Source organism: Eurosta solidaginis, chromosome 5 (genome assembly GCF_040869045.1).
Source record: "Eurosta solidaginis isolate ZX-2024a chromosome 5, ASM4086904v1, whole genome shotgun sequence".
Lineage (NCBI taxonomy): Eukaryota > Metazoa > Arthropoda > Insecta > Diptera > Tephritidae > Eurosta > Eurosta solidaginis.
In genome coordinates this window covers 141,855,504-141,873,732 of record NC_090323.1, presented here as the reverse complement: position 1 = coordinate 141,873,732, position 18,229 = coordinate 141,855,504, and the positions used below count along the sequence as shown (strand labels likewise).

The window sequence follows — 18,229 nt, the reverse complement described above, 5'->3', positions numbered from 1 at the left end:
TAAGCTACAGTTTGAGAAGACCGCAACAGTGAACAACTGGAATGCTGAAGATAAAGTTGCTGCACTCTTCGTAGCATTGAAAGGACCAGCTGTCGAAATCTTACAGACTATTCCAGAGTACGAATGGAACAGCAATGAAGCACTGATGGCCGCTGTCGAGAGACGCTATCGAAGCGAGCATAGAAAACAGCTATTCCAAATTGAGTTGCAAAACCGCCACCAAAGAGCGAATGAGACTTTGCAGGAGTTTGCCTCGGATGTTGAAAGGTCGGCATATTTGGCAAATGCGGACGCACCCGTGGAGTACACCGAGAGGGTAAAAATCCAGAGTTTTATAAATGGCATACGGGACGTAGAAACGAAGCGAGCGACATATGCAAACCCAAAACCAACATTCGCAGAAACTGTATCCTATGCACTGACTCAAGAAACAGCGTCGCTATTGAATAAACCAGCATACAAAGCTCATCGTGTGGAAATGGAAAGACCAGATTGGGTAGACACAATTTTGGAAGCACTGAAGGGATCTCAACAGAAGAATGCCGGAGTTATTAAATCTTTCAAGTGCGACAACCCAGGTCACATTGCACGTCATTGCGATCTTGGTCATAATAGTTCCAACAATGTGGGTGGCCGTAAACGCAAAGCTTGCGGAAATGAGCAAGAGCGTGTCGGATGTAAAGAACGAAAACTTGCCCCGGCTATTAAATGTCCTGTGATATCTGTGTAGCAGATTGGAAGGAAGCAGTCTTACCATCAGAGGGAATGTGGATGGTAAAGAGCGTGTACTGACTGAAGATACGGGGGCATCTCATTTCTTGATTCGCTCTGATTTGGTCTACAGGAGAGTAAAGTCATTACCTGGAGCAAGGTTGCGTACGGTCACAGGCGAGTATAATCAAGTCCAAGGCGAAGTGGTATGTGAGGTATTAATTGGAAAAGTCATGGTTCTACACAAATTCGTTGTGGCGGAGATCGTTGATGAAGTCATATTGGGAGTGGACTTCTTGGTTGACCATGACATCAGGATCGATATGCGGAGAAAAATTATGCGCTATAAGAACCAGGGTGGTATGTCCTGGTATGTCTTAACTTTAGTTTGGAAAAAGGGTTCAGCAGTAATCGGGTACTGGTGAAAAAGACTCGACAAAGACCACGAAAGTCAAAGGCAAACGTTGATAGATCGAATGGGCCAAATAAATCAAAATCAAAAGTATCTGCGAGAGAAACACTGGCATTGGCAAAACCTAAAAGACGCAGGAAAACGAAGCAACGAATTTCCGAGAAAGAATGCGAGGGTAGTTTCAAGCCAGAGCGCACTACTGTGGGGAAACGTGGGAACGATGCTGATTATGCAAAGCAAATCCGTCCAGCGCAAGCTCTACGAAGTAGTTCATCGGCCAAACAACAGAGTGTGAAGGAACGAACCAGGGTATTGAGTGGTACAATGAAACACAGGTACCATGAGAACAATAATTCGAAGTTTCTTGGCGGGAGATTTGGTACTGTTATACAACCCTCACCGGTGTCCATCCAAATTTCGGTGCAGTTGGGAAGGCCCGTACAAGGTTGTGAAGAAGATCAGTGACACCATCTACCGCATACAAAGCATTGAGAAACCACGGAGTACAAGAGTGGTACATTTGGCGATGCTAGCAGCGTTTAGATCGAGAGATTTGTCTGATCGGGACGATCAGACTTAGGTGGAGGGCAGTGTTACGAATATTAGCAAAACTAAGGAGTGCTGCCAGCTCTAAGCCGATGCTAAGCAGTGACGTGAATGCACATCAATAATTCAATCATCATGTATCTACATAAACGAAACAATAACTGCGTCTACATATATGTACCATGTACGTGTACGAGCAGCAGAGAGTCAATGCACAAATACATGCATATATCTGAGATACTCCTATAAGTATGCAATGAGAAAAACTATAAAATTGTGCAATTGTAGTTACAGCTGAGAAGTTTGAGAGCTACTGGACTAGTAGATTCTGGAAGCGTCTAGAAGATGCGAACGAGGAAACCAAAGAGTATAAAAGGCGACAGATGTAGAGGCGCTGTAATTCAGTTTGATTTGAGTTGTCAAGCAGTTTCGATTAAGACGATATCTAGCGAGCAATAGCAGTATTATTTTGGATAGTAGAGTTTCATTGAGCTATCAATCAGTGTGGTTATTAAGCAAGCTATTCGTTGCACAGTTTGAGTGTTATTGTGAAGAACTTTAAGAAAGGCAATTTTGCATTATTACAAATTGGAGTTATTTATTCAACAGTTTAGTGATTCGAACTTAGCAGAGGATTGCAAATAAGAGGATTTGCAGTAAATTCGTTACAATACGTTAACAGCGTCAGATACATGTGGTACAATCCCTACGTTGGTGTCATTCGTCTGCTACGTATCTCGCACTCCATTTGGGCGGTCAAAAGACTCATATAAATAACTTAATTTGGATTATTTATTAATTACTATATATATATATAAGCTAGGCTTAGTATAAGCTGTAAGAAGAAATAAATAAATAAATCATTAAAGATCTTAAGGGTAACGTCGGATAATACTCTAACCTTCAAGGCTCATGCCACCGAGATTGTTTCTAAAGTACAAAGTCGCAACAAAATCCTCAAGTCGCTTGCCGGCAGCACATGGGGAATAGATAAATAAACGTTGCAAACCACGTACAAAGCAATTGGCCGGCCGCTCATGAGCTTCGCATCATCAGTTTGGTCTTCAAAATACACACTGGAAAAGGCTACATGCCTGTCAAAATGCTGCAATCAGAACTGCCCCGGATGCCTCCTTATGACTTCCGAACACCATCTACATAGTGAGGCCAAGGAGCTCAATATTAAAGAGCACATCGAAATGCTGAAAAAGCAGTTTTTGCTTGTCACAAAATAGGACATGCTAGCAACCAACTGCTTTATTGAGCACCGCCCCCACGGGGAATAAGGGAACATCTCCTAAGGCGAAGAGTTCTGGCACCTGAAAAAACACCCGTTTGATCCAGGCAAGCATAAACAGGCCCTTAGCCAAATTTACATAGAATCGGTAAACGCCTTTGTCAGAACGCGCCCGGCGAACCCCGTTATTATTATGCAATATCCCACCCTTGCTGAAGAAGAAAGCACACGGTAATAGTCTAGTTGAGGGGTCGACTGCTAATTCGCTACCAAAAATATCGAGAGAGGTGTCAAACGACGCGTCTTGACATCAGTATTAATAATCCAAAGGCGGAAAATAAAAATTTTAACGCGTTCAAAACATTTTACCGAAAAACCGAAAAAAGACCTGCGGGTACCTCCGAAACCGGGAGTCGGATCCATAGTATTTTTGCACAGAACGCCTTTCTGCGTTGGCGGCCTTCGGCCGCGCTTATAAAAAATAACCATGGGCTACGCCATGCCAAGTCCGGGTGTGTGGTATAACCGTGGCTACCGTCACGGTGATGCACAATTTTTTTTGGGGGTACTAACACAACAACAACCACATGAAATCGCCAACTTCAACTACAAATATCTCCGGACAGAGATACAAATTTTTCTCTTCCGCCATCGGATTATTGTTCTCGAGATTAATACGCGTCTTTTGCCACCTCTCTCGATATTTTTGGTAGCGTATTAGCAGTCGACCCTTCAACTAGACTATTACCAAGCACACTACCAAGGGGAACACGAGGACACATATTGTTGTTGTTGTAGCAGTGCTTCGCCCCATCATCATTGGACATAAGCTAGGCTTAGTATAAGCTATAGACGTAAGGTTTCCCATAATTGGACCTTACGTCAGGCGATAAAATAAGGAGGCTACATACTCTTCTCAAATTTCCATAAAATTGTTTGGTTACTACATGACAATTGAATACACAAAACCTAGTAAATTAAGGTAAATTCTTACTTTTTCATAAATGATCGGGTATGTGCGGCACTTTCCACAACTTTTCAGGGCGTCTGCACAGTAAATTTAAAAGAGGAAACAAAGCAAAATTTCTTTTATTGTGAGACATATTTGAAACCCCACCCAGGTCAATAAGCAGCAGTTAAGCTTAAGCGAACAGTATTCTAGCCAAGTCGGCATTTCTCTTTTCGTCACTTAATCGTAAATAGATTTGACTCATTACAAACTGCACATAACTGACTCTGAACCTCTATGCTTGTATGAATGTGCCACTTTCACCAAAACACGAACGGTAGCGACTTATTATTTAGAACGTGTCGACGGTTATTAGCTATTAGTTTTAACCAAAATCTATGTATGGCAACAATACTTACCTTCTTTCTTTTTACGTGGCCAATAATAAATGGTGGTTGGCACAAGTATTAACGCCAGAAATGATAACAAAAAATAATAAAACGTTGCACCACTTTCATCATATTGAAACTTTTGCCCTGCCATGTTGACTTAAACTCTTGTTTTCTTAAATGTATTCTAGCGCCCAAAATGTCGATCACTCTTTTTCCGTGTTAATTTACTTAGGTGTCTCAATAGTACTGTTTATTCTTAGCGCAGGTCTTTAGCCAAAATTAAAAACACAATTTAGATAAAAAGTTCCGGACAAAACACCATTCTTCATTTCATTACCTATTGACCATGGCGGAACGATACAAGGTGGCAGCATGGTGACATACCTACAACCATAAATAAAAATTTCATGTACTTTGTTTTTGTAAATTCGATGGACAAATGTCAAAATCGTACGCGCCGGAAGTTGATGTATCAAACCAAATAAAAAAAGTTTATAATCAGCTGTCCCATGCTGCTACCTTGTATCGTTCCGTCATGCTATTGACACGTCTGTCCCCACATTTGACAAACGTGCTGTCACAAATAATATGTCAGCGACATCTCTCGGTGAAGAATAGTTCAAAGATTTCTCTAATGTACAAAAAAGTGAAGTCTCTTCACTTTTAAAAACATTCCAGCGCTGGAATAACGATACAAGGTGGCAGCACGGGTCAAGTGAATATAAACTTTCTTAATTTAATTTGATACATCAACTCCCGACAGAGTACGATTTTGACATTTGTCCATCGAATTAACAAAAACAAAGTACATGGACCTTTACTTATGTTTATAGGTATGTCACCATGATGCCACCTTGTATGGTTCCGCCATGCGTGCAAAAAACAACCCTACTAGACAGCTGACAATCAGATGATTGATCATCTGTCAGGAAGTGCTGTAAGAAAGTCACATCAGGGCGCAGTGCGAATATCCCATCAAGTTTGCTCTAGCAGTATGACAAACCTGATGGGTTTGACTGTATACGTGTGACTTCAGACATGACGTAAACATTTGTCAGGGCGGAGGCATCATGCCGGATGTAAACATTTGTCAGAGCGGAGGCATCATACCGGATGTAAACATTCATCAGAGCGGAGGCATCATGCCGTATGTAAACAATTGTCAGGGCGGAGGCATCAAGCCTGATGTAAACATTAGTCAGGGCGGAACCATCAAACATGATGTAAACATTAGTCAGGGCGGATCCATTAAACCGGATGTGCAAATCAATAACAGAGGATGCATCATAATAAATAAAAAACATATAGATGTATATAAAAATTCGTTTATTATTCAATATATGTGCACGTCCAATTAAATATATATATCACATTATTTATTCTAACTTAATTTTACTTGTATATCTGATTACTTTTTTAATGTTTTCATTGTTCATTAAAATTTCATTTCTTGAAATAAAGTATATTTACATTATTTATTCTAACTTTACCTATTTACATATATATCACATTGCTTTTCTTTATGTATTCATTAAAATTTCATTTCTTTAAAAAGCTAATAATTGTTTGTCTTTTCATTCTCAGGTACTTATGATAAAAAAACTATAAAATATATATATATATTGCATTATTTATTATAACTTTTACTTATTTAAATGTGTATCTCATTACTTTTTTATGGATTCAGTATTCATAAAAATTTTATTTCTTTAAAAAAAAACATAAATTGCATTTTTAATTTTAACTTAAACTATTTACATATGTATCAGATTGCTTTTCTTTATGTGTTCATTATTAATTAAAATTTCATTTCTTTTTTGTCAAAAAGGCTTTTATTTATTAGTTATTTGTCCTTGTTGTCTCAGGTAGTTATGATAAAAACTATATAAAAAATTCAATTAAACATTGGGACTAAATTAAAAAATATTTTGAAAACTTAGAAAACTTCATTTAAATATCACATTATTCTAACTTAAAAAAAGTAACTGACTAACTTAAAAATATAACGAAAACTTAAAAACTTCATTTATATATTACATTAGCCTAACTTAAAAACAGTAACTAATTAACTTAAATATATTCCGCAAACTAAAAAAATTCAAAAACATATAAAAAACCGAAAATTCAAAAGCTACAACTTAAATGAAAAAGAAAAGAGGAAAAATTTCATTGCGCTGGTGGACTTGTCTGTGCAGTAACTAATTTTTGCTTTTTGCCGAATTTCCTTTGTGCCATCCTGTGGTGGCTGAGTTCAACCGCCTTTCTCATTCCTTTTTCATACGATGCATGTCCTTGGTGTATGAATACATCTAAAAACGTACCAAAAATCAAAATAGGAATACAATTTATAATACATCTCTCTTTATAACATCTTACCGCGAAGAAATGTCTCGAACAAGGAAAGCTTTTGGAGACTTTTCTTTCCAGCTGCTCCCGCCCAGTTGTACTCTTCCATCAACGTATCACTAAAAATTTCTTTTACTACTCGGGGTATGTCCTCTGAAATGCCTTTAATTTTGAACATATGAGCCTTCTAAAGTATGAAAGCGAAATTAAATTATGGTAAAAGAGAACTTTTTGAGCCAAATTACCATTGCTACAGCATACTCCTCTACCTTCAATCTTTCTTCCACCCTTAGAACCTCTAATACATTCTGGAGAGGCAATGCGCTGGCAACTTCATCCATGTACTTGTCTCTGACTTCCCCAGTAATTTTGTACACAGAGCTTTCCACCTTCTTCAGCGTCAGCTTGCACTCTCGCATTAAGTGCTGTTGTGCCAAAACTTCACTCTTCGGTACCGACTGTTTAAAATGAAGGTTTATTGTTAAAGTATATATATTAACAAGAAACGAGTTGAAAATCGGTGTTACAAAACATTATATACTGAGATGTGAGCTTTAGCAACAAAGTAGTTTGGTTGAGATATGGTCGGTAACTTTTTTCGTTATCAGCCAAATTCTCAATCTTTTTCCCATTCTCCATACAAAAATGGTTGAGGATGGCAAATAACGGGAGAAATCTCCCCGGGGAAAAGATTGAGAATTGGGCTGTATATTTAAGATAATAATCTATCGTTGTTGGACGGCAATAACCGTTTAGACGGTTAAGCGCCAATTAAGTAAGAAGTAAGTAATCTATCGTTAGGGGAATGAAACTAATATTCTGCATAGCAAATATTTGTATACACACAAAAAAGCCTAAGCCATTAGAGAATAATTGAAGTTAAAAGTAAAATTAATTAAATAAAAACAATACTTACATCTTGCTTAATTTCCTCCACCATTTTCATTAGTACGATTTGATTATAGCTGAGTGTACGTTGCTAAGTTTAAAGAATACAAAAAGTACTTTGCATGAATATTGTAAAATACAAATATCTAGTTAAATACAAAATCATTCTGAATTTTAATGCTATTTTTCCTCCGTCTCCTATTACCCTACTTCTTACATTCTGTTCAATTTGATCCATCTTATAAATAATCTCCATCAAAACTCTCAGCACATCTATAAAAAGAATAATATACGTTTAATATCTTATACAAAACAATGGGGCGTATTCATAGTCAAACTTAGTTAAGAACTAAAAGTTAGTTACAGCTTTTTGATGTAATTTTCTATTGGCTATCTGTCGAAAAAGCTTCAACTAACTTTATGTACCAACCAAATTTCGTCTATGAATATGCCGCAATATGTAATATACATCACAGCTACCTAACTGATAGCTTTCTTGTTGGGGCATTGAAAACGATAGAAGTCAGCTGATCAAGCTAATTTTGTTGCACATATCTACCTTTGGCTAAATATTCGTGCAAGTTTAAAAGACACTTAGGAATGAAAAAAACTTTACTGGTGATTAACTTGGTGTATAGAGTAATTAAATAACCCATATCAAACTGGATGTGAGACAGTTCTCAAGCCCAAAAAACGGTAATAGTCTAGTTGAGGGGTCGACTGCTAATACGCTACCAAAAATATCGAGTGTGGTGTCAAAAGACTCGTATTAATCTCGAGAACAATAATCCGAAGGGAAATTTTATCCCTGTCCAGAGATATTTGCAGTTGAAGTTGGCGATTTCCATGTGGTTGTTGTTGTGTTCATACCCACAAAAAAAATTGTGCATCACCGTGGCGGTAGCCACGGTTATACCACACACCCGGACTTGGCATGGCGTAGCCCAGGGTTAAGCCCCTATTACTGATACTTAGCATAGACTTGACTTGACTTGGCGTAAACTTGGCAACTTAGCCACGATTATACTCCACTTGGCGCATAAAATCTGGCATCATAATCAGCGTTGAAATTTATTTCTAAATAAATGTCAATTTGTATGACAAAATGTCAAAATGAAATGGAAACAAACAAATGGCATCTCAAAATGTAAACGTCACTTGGAACTTACATAGAAAATCAAAATTCAACAGACTTCTAAGTCAAGTTAAGTTTTGAGTAATCAGTAACATGCAATGTTAATTTAACAGAACTGTAAGTGACAGTTCGCAAGCCAACCCTGCAAAAACGCTCCACGTCATTTTACTAGTCATTTTACGGTCATTGTGACTTTCTGCAGCGGTTATATTTATAGTCATTTTTGCATGGGGCGATTAGGTTTTGTGACCAAATTTTCCGTTTCGTTCCTATTAATGTGATCATGCATTCCGCTCCCACCTATAGGATGTGAGCATAGTACTGTGCTGTTCACACACGTCACAATGCTCGTCAAATGGCGGTCATATTCTCCGTCATTTCACTCTACATTTTCGAGTCATTTGACAATCAATTTTACTGCGGCTTTACCATTTATATAACCGTCATATAACATGAATTTTACCTACAGATTTACTTTACCTGGAGCAACCATATGATTAAAATATGAACCAAAAAAATTGAATTTTCAATATTTATTATTTTCAATATTATTATATATGTACATGAAATTGGAACTTATATTAATACAGTTGATATAAAAAAGAAGTAAGTACTTTAATAATAAATAAACTCGCTTAATTGGTTTTTGTTTTCCAATTGAAATCTTTTCTAAGCGAGCAGAAAATAATTTTAAGCTTTAGAAAAAACTCCAATTATTTGAATAATCTACAACTTAAAGCTTAGTAGAAATTCAGATTAGGTTTATTTTTTTTTTCAGATCAAGAATATTCAAGGTGTTGTGGAATCAGATTGCTGTCGTAATTGGTGAACTTAAAAATGTACGACTAGTAATTGAGTCAGACTTATTATTGTTCTAAATCTAACCATTCCAGCAATAATTCTGCAACCCTTAGCATAAGTATTGATTGGTTTCAAATCTAATTCCAACAGCAATCGTACCACGACATACTTTATTTATTTATTTATATGTACATGAAATTGTAACTTAAATTAATACAGTTCAAATAAAGAAAAGTAAGTATTTTAATAATAAATACACTCGCTTAATTGGTTTTCATTTTCCAATTGAAATCTTTTCCAAGCGAACAGAAAATAATTTTAAGCTTTAGAAAAAACTCCAATTATTTGAATCAATTTAAATCTACAACTTAAAGCTAATTAGAAATTCAGATTAGATTTACTCTTTTTTTTTCTGATGAAGAATATTCAAAGGTGTCGTGGAAACCGATTGCTGTCGTAATTTAATTTGAAAGTAATAAAGTAAAGTAAAATATGAATTTAAAAATGTAGGACTGGTAATTGAGTAAGACTTATTATTGTTCTAAATCTAATCATTCCAGCAATAATTCTGCAACCCTTAGCAGAAATATTGATTGGTTTCAAATCTAATTCCAACAGCAATCGTAACACGACATACTTTATTATATATGTACATGAAATTGTAACTTAAATTAATACAGTTCAAATAAAGAAAAGTAAGTATTTTAATAATAAATAAACTCGCTTAATTGGTTTTCGTTTTGCAATTGAAATATTTTCCAAGCGAACAGAAAATAATTTTAAGCTTTAGAAAAAACTATAATTATTTGAATCAATTTAAATCTAAAACTTAAAGCTAATTAGAAATTCAGATTAGATATACTCTTTTTTTTCTGATGAAGAATATTCAAAGGTGTCGTGGAAACCGATTGCTGTCGTAATTGAATTTGAAAGTAATAAAGTAAAGTAAAATATGAATTTAAAAATGTAGGACTAGTAATTGAGTAAGACTTATTATTGTTCTAAATCTAATCATTCCAGCAATAATTCTGCAACCCTTAGCAGAAATATTGATTGGTTTCAAATCTAATTCCAACAGCAATCGTAACACGACATACTTTATTGTATATGTACATGAAATTGTAACTTAAATTAATACAGTTCATATAAAAAAGAAGTACGTACTTTAATAATAACATAAACTCGCTTAATTGGGTTTCGTTTTCCAATTGAAATCGTTTCCTGTGCAAGCACATCGCTAACCTGTGTTGGCAAAAGATATGATTATACTGTCTTCGATAGATAGTCGGACGAGCCGCTACTCGGCGAAGTAGAGATGACCGTTGTGTCGGTGGCAGCAGTTGCAACAGCAGATTCTAACTTTGCACCATCCGTACAGTGTGATGAATGCTTCACTGCCTTTTCCAATTGCTTGGCGCAAGCAATTTTTGCTGTTTGTAAAGCTTTAGCTGTAATGCAAATATATAGATGGGTTAAAGTGGTTTTCGTATGTTATTCAACAACTCACCCTATACCATCATCACAGCGTTCTCATCGATTTTGAATATGTGTACTGTTTCAGTATTCAGACCCAGTTCGTTTGGTGCAATATTTTCGATTTGATGAATATGTATACTATCAGTTAGGCAGACAATTAGGTGCGTTCGATTCATTCATATACTGTGGGTAATTGAGCCGTAGACGCAATGACAGATATTTTGATTCTTTTTGAAGTGTAACATTTGTAAACAGTTGGGTTTCTCTGCTGTTCCATCACCAGTAGAGAGCTATTGAAGAAACGCTCGACCAAGATAATATGTTGCGATTTACGCGCATAGATTTGTTCCACCTCGTCACAATTATTGATGGAGAAAATGCGAAAGCCATATTTACCATCCAATACCGAAATGGAACTGTAGAGGAAGAAACATTTATTAAAATTTAATAAAATCAAAAAATGATAGTTGTGCTAAAATGGGGTAACGTATTGTATGTTAAAGTATAGCGAAGTCTCAGCGGCTTTGTCCTGGTCAAAATTGAGTTTGAATAGGCTTTATTCTTCATTCTTAGAAACATGTACGAAGGTACCTGGTAAGATAATAAAAATTCTCAACGCTTTTTTTGCAATAACTTAAAAAAACTCATATTCAAACTTCTGCTTAACTTCTACATATCAATAGCTACCTTTACCACCAGGAGTCACTATTGCTTCTACGCCTATGCTATTGTTTCCTACACCGATGAGCTTTGTAATAAAATAAACAGCTATCTCCCCAATCTCTCCATTTTTGTCGCCTCGCGAAACCTGATATTGTAACCAACCAAATCATCGGTGATCTTATTTAAAACATGGCCGCGCCAAATGTCGACCATATGACATTACCCTACCGACTGTCTTACACCTTAAAATTTTGGGTGTGACTTTCATCAGGACCTACATTTTGGTGAGCACGCAGCCGCAATTGTTCCGAGAATTCAGAGCCGTACCAAAATCCTCAAATCCCTCGCTGGCAGTACCTGGGGAAAGGATAAAGAAACGCTCATGACTACACACAAAGCAATTAGCCAGCCGATTAAGTGCTATGCGTCACCCATATGGTCGCCAAGCCTAAAAATTACCCACTGGAAGAAGCTACAGGCCTGCCAAAATACTGCTCTCAGAATTGCCACGGGCTGTCTTCTTATGTCCGTAGAACACCATCTGCATAATGAGGCGAGAATACTCCCCATCAGGGAGAGAAATGAGATGCTGACCAAACAGTTCCTGTACCCAGAAACCTGAGCATCCCAATAGACATCTGATTGGTCAACCAGCACCGCCTAGGGGCCTAAGGAGTCATCTCCGTAAGCATTTTGAGGAAATACGGCTCCTGAGAACCCAGCCGTATGAAGCGAAAAAACACAAGCAGGTCCTTGGTGAACTCCATAAACAAGCGTCGGACCTTTATGCTAGGAATTTCCCGGTGAATCCAGTACTCAAAGAAAAGTATCCAAACCTCGCGGAAGAGGAACGCATACTCCCCAGAGAAAAGCGAGTCACTCTAGCTCAACTTCGTTCTGGATACTGTAACAGGTTAAACTCTTACCTATCCAGAATCAATCCCGACATACAAAATCTGCTAGCACTGACCAAGCCTAATTTAAAGGCATGTGACGCCAGAAAGCAGTGACCAGTCAGAATACCAGTCATGAGTCTACAGGCCTCCCTTTTTAATGATATAAGTAACTTTGTTTGTCTAAGGTTGTAAGACCTACACATAATCTTCGACACTTTACAGCCCCGTGCTTGGATCCGCGCCTTTCCTGCTGGTAGATCATGTGTACCTCTCGCATTCTCTTAATCAGGCAATTAAAATATAAAGGTAATTCTTTACTTTAGCGCCCAATAATGTAAGTCATGAATAAAATAACTTCTGAAACAGGTAGAACAAGTAAGGGTGTCTAATTTCGGGTGTAACCGAACATGAGCTTCATTTGTACATTTCATTTCAGATGAATTACTTTTCTACATAATTTTAATTAGTTCTTGACGAGCCTTAATGTAAACGGTTTACTTGAGCTGGCCGGTCAAAGCACTTCATATACGGTGTATGTGTCCGCAATGTTACCAGAATCGGTGTGATGACCAAACGGAAAAGCCCGATTGGCAAATACTAGAAGTTTTCAAGGTAACAACTAAAATCCTGCCTCTAAGTCTGATAACTATGCTTCCTCGAGGGAACGGAGCCTTAGCTACGCGCGCGCAAGAAACGAACGCATGCACTAAGCATGAAACCCCCGGAGGGAATGTCCTCGTAAACACTCGCCTCATGAGCCTCAAGTCTTCTTTCTTCAGAGGCAAGAGCAACTTTGTTAGTCTAATATGATAAGGAGTGCAAATGCCTGATTTGAAGGCCTTCTTACATGAGTTAAGAAATCTATTCATTTAAAAAGTTAAGAAAATGGAGAGGAAAAAGGTAAGAATATTTTTGTTAAGTCCTGATTTGTGTCATGCGTTAAGGGGCCGAATAGTCACCGATAGAATACGATAAGGAAAATTACCTTCAATCACACGTTCACATCGTGCTGAACACGAACAAAGTAGTAGGAGCACGTACATATAGCTCATTTATTTCAATAGTGTCATAACTCAAAAAACATGACTTTTGAGTTAATAACATATAAACGTACCCAATATCATAATCTATGTTGTATAAAAAAATCTTTGTGATCAGTTAAAACTTTACCACTATAGCACAATGAAAATAAGCCTTTATATGGGCAACATATGGCAGTTAAAATCTTTGAATGGCTCTCCTGGAAAATTGTGTTTTTGGAGTTATGACACCATTGAAGTAAATGAGCGATATGTTATTATGCGAACCCATATTTTTACGTAAAAGTCCAACGATCACGGATGTTACGGCTTTATTTGAGGTTGTTGTTGTATTAACGGTAAAGACACCCCCAAAGGTTTGCAGCAGCTTTAACTCCGACGTCGGCAGTATGACATCATCCATGACATCATAATAAAAAATTTGGGTAATTCTTTACTTTAGCTCACAACTGCTAAAACTCGTCTAAAAATATCGGGAGAGGTGTCAAAAGACGCGCTTTGGACCCAGGATCACGAATCTGAGAGCGGAAATTGGAAATTTTATTTCGTTTCGGAGATATTTGCAAACAAAATTAAAAATTTTCATGTGGATATTGTAATTTTGATGATTTTGTGGTACCCACAAGAAAAACTGTGGGTAAAAGTGTTTTGCGCGGATATAGTTTGGGTCTCCAAACCGGTGTTGGACCCACCCAGGGTAATTTTTTATAAGCGCGGCCGAAGGCCCCCAATGCAAAGCTGTTCTGCACAAAAATACTATGGATCCCACCTCCGGTTTCGGAGCGCTCCGTGGCCATTTTGCGGGTTTTTGAAATATCTTGTGACAGAAATTAAATTCTTAATTTCCACTCTCGGATTCGTGGTCCAGGGATCAAAACGCGTCTTTTGAACCCTCTCCCGATATTTTTGACAGTTGTGAGCTAAAGTAAAGAATTACCAAAATTTGTATAACAATTATTATCTGGTTTATTTTTGTTGATACCTTTTCACATTTTTCCATGTCACGACACGCCATATAAATTGTGGCTCCACGTTTAGCTAGTTCCCCGGCTGTCTCCTTTCATATGATGGTATTTGCTCTAGTAATAAGAACAACTTTCCCTAACGCCGTCGTACTCTTTCGATACTTCCCACCTTGCATATAGGATCTACACAGAGACAAATGGTATTAGTTCATACAGCTTATTTTTAAATATTTCAAATGTGCGTATTCATGATTACCTGATAAACCACAAGGCGGCGGCTGCAGTCAGTAGCCAAGCAATAGTTATTTGCTCCAATATGCCAATCATCCTGAAATCTTCATTATTACCGAATTTTCATCGGCGCTGCGCTTTTTAGCATCTTCTTTAACCATATCCTTGTTCTCGCTATGTATGTACTTAAATAGTGTGCTGTCAGGATCGGATGCTGTTTTATCCCACATTTTTTCCAAAGCCATAAAACTTTCATCAGACGTACGTTTATTATTATAAGGAATCCTCTTTATAGTGTTTGCATTGTTGGATTTATTTTCATCCTCCATTTCAAATATTTTGTTCATTGCATTTCCGCTAACAGCAACGTTACTCTCGTGTTGATCCACATTCGCTACACGAGGAGCTGCGCGTGCTTCTAGCAAAGTTTGTAGATCCTCCTCTAAATCCAAGCTAAAGCGTTGGCAAGATACCGGCTCTTTAGCAGGCGTTGTAGCCTTTCTAAATGTGTTCGTGAATCGAGAAAAAAATGTTGAAGATATTGTTTGTATTAATTTTTAATAATAGGTATATATTACCCATGCTAAAGTGATTTATCTTTTTAAAAGTAAAGTAATAAAGTTCTACAAGCTAGTAGCTACTTTTTAGTAAAAGATTTGGAAAATTTTCAAATTCTTATATATTAAGCCAATTTACTCTACAGTATTTAAAACATCCATCTCCATGCTCACTCGAATGGCTCATCATAAACAAGCATGCAATTTTAATGATATATTATAAAGTGGACCGCCCATCTATATTTGGGAATATAAGAAACAATTTGGTGTGAACAATTGGTGCCAGTTAACCCTCTGAAAAAGCAACTGACGCGCCTTTTTGAACGGACATAACCGTTTAAACGGTTAAGCACCAATTAAGTAAGAAGGAAATAATTTGATTTATTCGAGTTTAAATACTTAAGTGGGATAGTTGAAACTTACATGATGTTTATCACCGCAATACGCACAATTTGTATTAACATTTGGTCCAGTTGGTATACCGAATTTTACTTCCGCATTGCCTTTATCTGAGATCTTGCTTTTTACAATACCCATAGGCTGTAGCGTATAGGTATCACAACCAGTGCATTGAAATACCATTCATTGTTTGCTGTGTTCATAATATAAAGATATGGTAAGTAATGGATTGTGGTAAAAGGCCAAAATGCTGTATACCAACCTCATGCATACGCACAAATACGCGTATATAAAAATTGGCAGAAATGCTCAAAAGTGGCTCAATATATTTTCCATAACGATTAGAGTGCGTTTCAATGCAATGCAATAGTATACGCAATCCCATCTCATGGCAGCATTTCATACGCAAAGGCACAGAACTATATTTGGCATTGCAGGCTTCAGGCGTATTGCCTGCCAGCACAGCCATATCATTCGCAGTTACAAGTAATGAACCCCCACTCGTCAGTGAATGTATAGCGCCATCCAGAAAGCGATTCGGACAACCATAAGGATCTAGGTCTATAACATCGAAACGCTTCTCATATGAAGTTGAAAGGTACATGAGAGTCCTATTGCGAATTTTATTATTGATTATTACAGTTAAATCACTAGCTATTGATTCGTATATCAAACCTACATTGCATCCCCTTCGATTGGCACAATTAAATGTTCCACTCCATTGTGTCGCATATTTACGCTAATGGATTCTACTGCCACCTTAGATAGATCATTTGCAACAATTTCACGCACGTCTGGTACTCTTTTTTGCATAACTTATGCTACGTAAACCTGTTGCAGCAAGCGCTTCCAATATTCGCAGTCCACCGTCGTATTTTACACCACCAGCCGTGTATGGTTTCTTGTCATTAGCATTGCTTGCTTTCCTTTGTATTTTGTGGATTTTTATGCGCCGCCGCTTCCCGCTCTCTTATCAACCGCTTTGTGTATACATTAAGTACTGAAATACTTAAATCACGATTAAATTCTTGTACTGGATTGTAGAATACGGCCCCGCCGGCAATAATTTCTGTAGTGCTTTCTTTGATCACACGTTCGGGTGCTTTGTCGTTCGTAGCGATCTGTTAATTCATAAAATTTAGGGCGATTTTGTTAATAACGCGAAACATATATTTACCTTATTTTCAGATATTTCCTCAACTTCCATTTTGGCTTTAAACTGCTGTGCATCCCAGTTTTTGTTATCAGCTGTTCGGTGGTGGCATACGCTGGCTGCTGCTTTCGTTGAACAGTGAATCGTGGAAACTGTTTCAACAGAGGAAATATTTAAACATTACAGATGCACAACAGTGTTTTTTTATAAATCAACGATGATAGCCAGCCTTGGGAGGTTGTTGCTGCTATCTTGGCCTTGCATTACCCGGTTGCTGTTGTGGTATATACCTTGGTATAACTGGATGTGGCGTCATTGCCCCACCTGGTCCAGTTGATGCGGACCACGAACAACAACCACCACGACCTACACTGTTTGGGTTCACTTTGCTGCTGCAAACACACCTCCGTCACAATAATTAATGGAGACCATGGAGGGGTATCTCAACAAGAGAGGCTATTTTAGTGCACACATAGCCGTTTTTTTACACCGAATTTTCTAATCTTTTTTTTTCAATTTTGGATAATAAATCTTAATGGTAACAAGAATTTTTTTCTTGTATGTATGTGGAAATCAAAATTTACTATTCTGCATTAAAATTGCTCACGATTATTTATACTATGCAATTACATATTTCACTTTCTTTCTTTATAAACATGCACACATTGATATGAGTTTTTTTTGCTAAAACACACTTTAGTAGACCAAAAAATATTAAAGAATCCGTATATTAATTTCTGCAAAATGTAAATCACACAAATTGAAAAAATTTTCCACTTTTCTGCAGAATTAGAAATGGCGGATTTTTTGCACGCAAAAATGACGTATTTTGCTATCTCTAAGAAAATAATAGGTGCGAGAGAGCACGATATATTGTGGGAAAGCAAAATTTGTCAGCATGCTATTTCATTTGGACAATTTTTCATTCCAAATCGTCACCCCAGTCAAAAATTCGTGTGGCTGTGTGCGTTTTTGGTCACACGATTTTTGCAGGGAAGTCAAGTCTATGCTAAGTATCAGTAATGGAGCCTTTATTTTTTATAAGCGCGGCCATAGTGTACAAGTACAAGTGTGTTGACTTATCTGTCAAGCATTCTGACAGGCACTCGCTGGAGTGCGCCGAATGATTGAAAAATTGAAAAAGTCGATACGATTGGTAGTCAAAAATGTTGTCGTTGAGACCAAAAATGCGACTCTAGACCTGAGATTTCCATCAGGTGAGCGAGGCTGTTTGTAGTTTTGACGTTTATCGCTTAGTGAACACACTTGTATAGGTACACTATGAGCGCGGCCGAAGGCCGCCAACGCAGAAAGGTGTTCTGTGTAAAAATTCTATGGATCCGACCCCCGGTTTCGGAGGTACCCGCAGGTATTTTTTCGGTTTTTCGGTAAAATCTTTTGAACGCGTTAAAATTTTTATTTTCCGCCTTCG

At 37.4% G+C, this 18,229-nt stretch overlaps 2 protein-coding genes, 1 long non-coding RNA gene and 1 pseudogene across 3 annotated transcripts in view; 1 reads left to right on the top strand and 3 right to left on the bottom strand.

Annotated features, from left to right (window-relative positions):
* Positions 1-4,628, bottom strand: part of Sec63 (translocation protein Sec63) — a 58,140-nt gene extending 53,512 nt beyond the window's left edge. The window contains exon 1 of the mRNA XM_067788911.1: positions 4,275-4,628. Coding sequence (XP_067645012.1) covers positions 4,275-4,398 — 124 coding nt within the window. The 5' untranslated portion in view covers positions 4,399-4,628. The remainder of the gene's footprint in view (positions 1-4,274) is intronic.
* Positions 4,629-6,050: 1,422 nt separating this feature from the next.
* On the bottom strand, positions 6,051-7,038 carry LOC137254473 (uncharacterized). Its single transcript, XM_067792170.1, has 3 exons — positions 6,839-7,038; positions 6,624-6,780; positions 6,051-6,556 (listed from the first exon to the last, which is right to left on the bottom strand). The coding sequence occupies exons 1-3, from the start codon at positions 7,010-7,012 to the stop codon at positions 6,414-6,416; spliced, it is 474 nt and encodes a 157-aa protein (XP_067648271.1). The 5' UTR covers positions 7,013-7,038; the 3' UTR covers positions 6,051-6,413.
* Positions 7,039-8,189: 1,151 nt separating this feature from the next.
* On the top strand, positions 8,190-17,593 carry LOC137252412 (uncharacterized). Its single transcript, XR_010953551.1, has 2 exons — positions 8,190-9,222; positions 16,833-17,593. It is a non-coding gene; the product is annotated as an uncharacterized lncRNA (long non-coding RNA).
* Positions 9,135-17,624, bottom strand: LOC137252411 (tRNA (guanine(26)-N(2))-dimethyltransferase-like; annotated as a pseudogene).
* Between the last annotated feature and the right edge of the window lie 605 nt (positions 17,625-18,229).

What these genes read in the sequence shown, in the direction of transcription:
- LOC137254473 (XM_067792170.1), bottom strand. Translation starts at nt 7,012, where the DNA reads ATGCGAGAGTGCAAGCTGACGCTGAAGAAGGTGGAAAGCTCTGTGTAC. An exon ending in AGGAGTATGCTGTAGCAATG is followed by an intron (nt 6,781 to 6,838) that starts GTAATTTGGCTC and finishes TTCATACTTTAG; the next exon opens with AAGGCTCATATGTTCAAAAT. An exon ending in GTTCGAGACATTTCTTCGCG is followed by an intron (nt 6,557 to 6,623) that starts GTAAGATGTTAT and finishes GTACGTTTTTAG; the next exon opens with ATGTATTCATACACCAAGGA.